The sequence below is a fragment of the Colobus angolensis genome, unplaced genomic scaffold (genome assembly GCF_000951035.1).
Source record: "Colobus angolensis palliatus isolate OR3802 unplaced genomic scaffold, Cang.pa_1.0 Scaffold40, whole genome shotgun sequence".
NCBI lineage: Eukaryota > Metazoa > Chordata > Mammalia > Primates > Cercopithecidae > Colobus > Colobus angolensis.
This window is the reverse complement of record NW_012117377.1, coordinates 6498586-6503003: the sequence shown is the minus strand read 5'-3', so window position 1 is coordinate 6503003 and position 4418 is coordinate 6498586. Positions and strand designations below refer to the sequence as shown.

The 4418-nt window shown below is 38.1% G+C and overlaps 1 protein-coding gene across 4 annotated transcripts in view; it reads right to left on the bottom strand.

Moving 5' to 3' along the window:
• LOC105521504 (chromosome unknown open reading frame, human C1orf101) overlaps positions 1-4418 on the bottom strand; it is a 177445-nt gene that overhangs the window by 85178 nt on the left and 87849 nt on the right. For all 4 annotated transcript variants that reach the window (XM_011955717.1, XM_011955718.1, XM_011955720.1 and 1 more), the window contains one exon: positions 1640-2117. In XM_011955717.1, the coding sequence (XP_011811107.1) occupies positions 1640-2117 (478 nt within the window). The remainder of the gene's footprint in view (positions 1-1639; positions 2118-4418) is intronic.

Below are 4418 nucleotides of genomic sequence, written 5' to 3'. Positions count from 1 at the left end.
CATGGCATGTGTATACTTATGTAACAAACCTGCACATTCTGCACATGTATCCCAGAACTTAAAGTATAATAAATAAAAAATAAAACAAATAACGAAATGACAAGAAAAATAGAAATTCACAGAATATGGCCAATACATTTATGAAACTAGATAAAACATCTAATTATAAAAGATATGTGCAATAAAATGAGACTAACATTTTTCTTCTATATAACCAGTAACTGTTAAACAGATTATATGAAAATGATACATTTTCAATACTTTTGGGGGAGTTTAGACTGTGACAAACTTTGCTGGTGGGTAAGTGAGAAGGATTTATCAACTTTTTAAATATTTGTAATTTCTGATTCAGGAATTCTATATCCAGTAATTTATATTACAGAAACACTTGTATCGGTGTGTATACATATGCATTATTTGTAACAGAAGAAGAACTGAAGCCTAATATCTATCCAAATATCTATCTGCACCCCTGTTAATTAGACAGTAGTGTGCATAGACAGTGGAACATTACACAGCAGTTAAAATGGCATTAATTTTATATCTATTATATGTATTGTTTTGAAAACATGCCCATTATATTTAGTATTTGCTTATTTGAAAGTCTGGACAAACTCACAGGAGTTTTTTTTTTTGAGACAGGACCTAGCTCTGTTGTCCAGGCTGGGGAGTTCAGTGATATGAACATGGCTCACTGCAGCCTTGACCTCCCGGGCTCAAGTGATCCTCCTGTCTCAGTCTCCTGAGTAGCTGGGGCCACAGACGCGTACCACCATGGCCAGTTTTAAGTTTTTAGTAGGGATGAGGTCTCACCATGTTGCACAGGCTGGACTCGAACTCCTGGGGTCAAGTGATCCTCCCACCTTGGCCTTCGAAAGTGCTGGCATTAGAAGCATGAGCCACCACGCCTGGCCTCACAGGAGTTTCTTAATAGTTGGTTATTTGGGAAATGAGAATGGTGAGAGTTGAAGGACTTTAACTTCATACTTCATAAACTTACGAATTGTTTGAGCGTGTTATATTTCATTGTTTCTGAATGACCTTCAGTACAACATTCAAACTGGGTATCTGTCATCCTCTAAAATCTATCCTCAATGTATCATTCTAACCTTGTCTTCTTATCACTGTGGCTCACGGTTGTTTCAAAAACGCATTTAATCCTGTTTCATATGTGCTTTACAACGCAAAACCTCCCTCTGCAGGTTTCAGAGGGAACATGGCACTATCAACACCTTGATTTTCCACTTCTAGCCTCCAGAACTGTGAGTAATACATTTATGTTGTTTTAAGTCATTCAGTTTGTGGGAGTTTGTTACGGGAGCCCCAGGAAACGTAACACAATACCACAGCATCTCCTACACATACAATGTATACATAAATTGCTTAGTTAGAATCTACTGATTGACTAAAATGAAACTCCCCTCTCATCCGCAAGAAGGAACTGAGTTTGCCCTTTTGCTATGTGAGATCATAGTTAACATTGCTTGAATTTAAAGTCGATTCATTTGTAGGTGATAAGAAGTGCACCTTTGGCTGTCAAAAACACCACATATTGGTACATTAAAAAGTGTTACATCATTATAAGGAAGGTGTCTATAGTAAAATGTAGAATACTGTTAGAAGACTGAGAATGCCTTACCTATGAAAACTTCATGAATAACGCTGTCATTTGATAGCATTGATAGATTTCCATGTCCTGCAGGTGTCTGTAAAATCCCAGTAAAGATGAAATTATGGTAACAATAGTAGATACTATGCTTGTTCCACAGTATTAATCCTGGCAGTGCTGAAAATATAAAATGTGGAACGAAAGCACTGTCAATAGGGGCATCTAATGTAAGGTCTTGGGAAACCCACTGTTTTGTATCTTCATTATATATCACTAACAAAATCTTTTTGGTGACGGTACATATAGTGCAATAACTTAAAAACACAGCAATCTCCAGAGGGTGTCCTGTATACTCAACACTGTGTATAGTCAGAGTAGCAGTTACTGATAGATTTAGGATGTTTTTCAGTTCTGTGGTAGTTATTAATCTGGCAAATTTAAGAAGAATATATTCGAGGTAAATTTCATTTTCTGTCCAGACTGCAAAGTTGCTTCTTCTTTCTTTAGCCTATGACAAAATGAAAAATAATGAGAAAAATCTTCGATTTTAGAGATGGGTCTAACAATTTCTCTTTTTTTAAATTTAAATTTTATTTTTTAAAATTTTATTTCAATAGGTTTTTGGGGAACAGGTGGTGTTACATGAGTAAGTTCTTTAGTGGTGATTTCTGAGATTTTGGTGCACCCATCACCTGAGCAGGGTACACTCTACCCAATGTGTGGCCTTTTATCCCTCACCCCCCTCCCATCCTGCCCCCCACTCCCGCCTGGGTCTCCGAAGTCCATTGTATCATTCTTACACCTTTGTGTCCTCATAGCTGAGCTCCCAAGGTCTAACAGCTTCCATCTTCTAGTTTGCTACATTTAACAAATAGAGACCAGGTGTGGTGCTTTCATGCCTATAATCCCTGCACTTTGGGAGGCTGAGGCAGGAGAATCACTTGAAGTCAGTGGTTTGAAACCAGCCTGGGTAACACAATGAGACCCATTTCTACAAAAGTTAAAAACTAGTTGGGGGTGGTAGTATGTGTCTGTAGTCTCAGCTATTTGGGAGGCTGAGGTGGAAGGATCACTTGAGCCCAGGAGTTCAAGGATGCAGTGAGCCATGATTATGCCACTGTACTCCAACCTGGGTGATAGAGTGAGACCCTGTCTCTAAAAAAAATAAATACATAAAAATAAAAGGTAGTAAATACTACGGTTTGATTCGTTTCAATGTATTTTTGAATAATACTTCAGGCATAGAAATATATTAAATAGAAATTGATCATATTACATATAACCATAAAGATAAATTATCCCAATTACTTGTTTATAAATTGTTTCGATCAATAGGAACAATAAATTTTAATTCCTTTTAAATCTTTTAAGCACATCGGCCTTCTCTTTATGTATTTATCACTCTGGCCTGGAGTGCCCCTTTGACCTTGATGTTTACTAAGGTCAATATACAAGGTCTCTTCAAATATTAACTCATTTTTAGAATTCTAGATTCCTTGGTTACCAGATAAAGAGAAGAGAAAACTTAAAACCTTAGACAAATGAATTCTACCCTTTTATGGATATAGGCTGTTAGATGGGAAGGGTATTCAGAAACCGCTGTGCCTGAAACTCGGTGGGCCTAATTTCATCAGGGAGTCCAAGGCCTCCCTTCTCCTCTGCCTCCTCTCCCCACTGTTTCTAATTTTTCGGGAGTTTTACTTAAAATGTAATTTCTATGTACATGACATTCAAAAGGAGTCTTTTGAAAACATCTTGCTGTCCTCATTTTACTTAATGTGCAAATATTTAGTGTATACTGAAACAGGAGGTAGGCAGATATCAAACTGGTAACCAAAGAAAGACACAATTTGGGATAAAAAGTCATTTTGCTAAATGCGGATTCACTTTAAAGTATAGAATTTATGTTGCTGGAAACGAGTGAAACAATTCTTAAAGAAGAAATAGAGTAGAAACAAAATGATGAGCTATAGAAGAAACCCACAGCCATTCTCATTCTTGTCAGAGAGATGGGAAGAGGAACACGTCATAAACATGACAGATGAGAATTCCAAGGATTCCCAGCCAAGAAGTGAGTTTTCACTCTCACCCACAAACCGTTTCCCACATAACTCCACTTAATGCTTCGGCATAATCATGCAGGTGAGGTGAGAGATCCTTTTGAAGTATTCAAGGTCTCTTCAAAATGTAAGGTAGTAAGTCTTTGAAGGCAGGAAAGGGGCATCAAGCTGGGCAAGTTGAGAGAAACCCATCCACACTCTGGATTCTCAGCTCCCTGACGAGGAGTGGGGTAAGGGAGTGGAGAGGAACTCTCCTTGAGCCATGTGTGGCCTCTACCCAGAGTGTAAAGCAGCCTCCCTGACAGAATTGGGACAGGGAAATAGGAGACAGAAGGAGAGGGAGAGGGAGAAGGAGAGGGGAGTGTGGAGTGGGCAGGAGGAGAAGGGGAGGAAGAGAGGAAAATGCACCCAAATTCAGCGTCAGATGAGAAAGTAAAGATAATTACCCAATGATCAAAAAGCTAGAAGCTAGGCTGTAAAGCAGAGATAGCTCTCCCAAGGATTTCGAAAGTTGGTGGCACCTCTGTAAAGTATTAAGAGATCTCTGGAATGTTGTCAGTGCTGAGGTACCAAGAATGTCTAAAAAGAAAATAACTATAATAAAAATGCTGAAGGTTCTAGTGGAAAAGATGGGCAACATAGTGAAGAGATGAGGAATTTCAGCCAAGATATAGGAATGATAAAAAAGGAACAAAATGGAAATTCTATAAATAAAATAAAAATCAAGAATAAAGAAATAATCGGAGGAG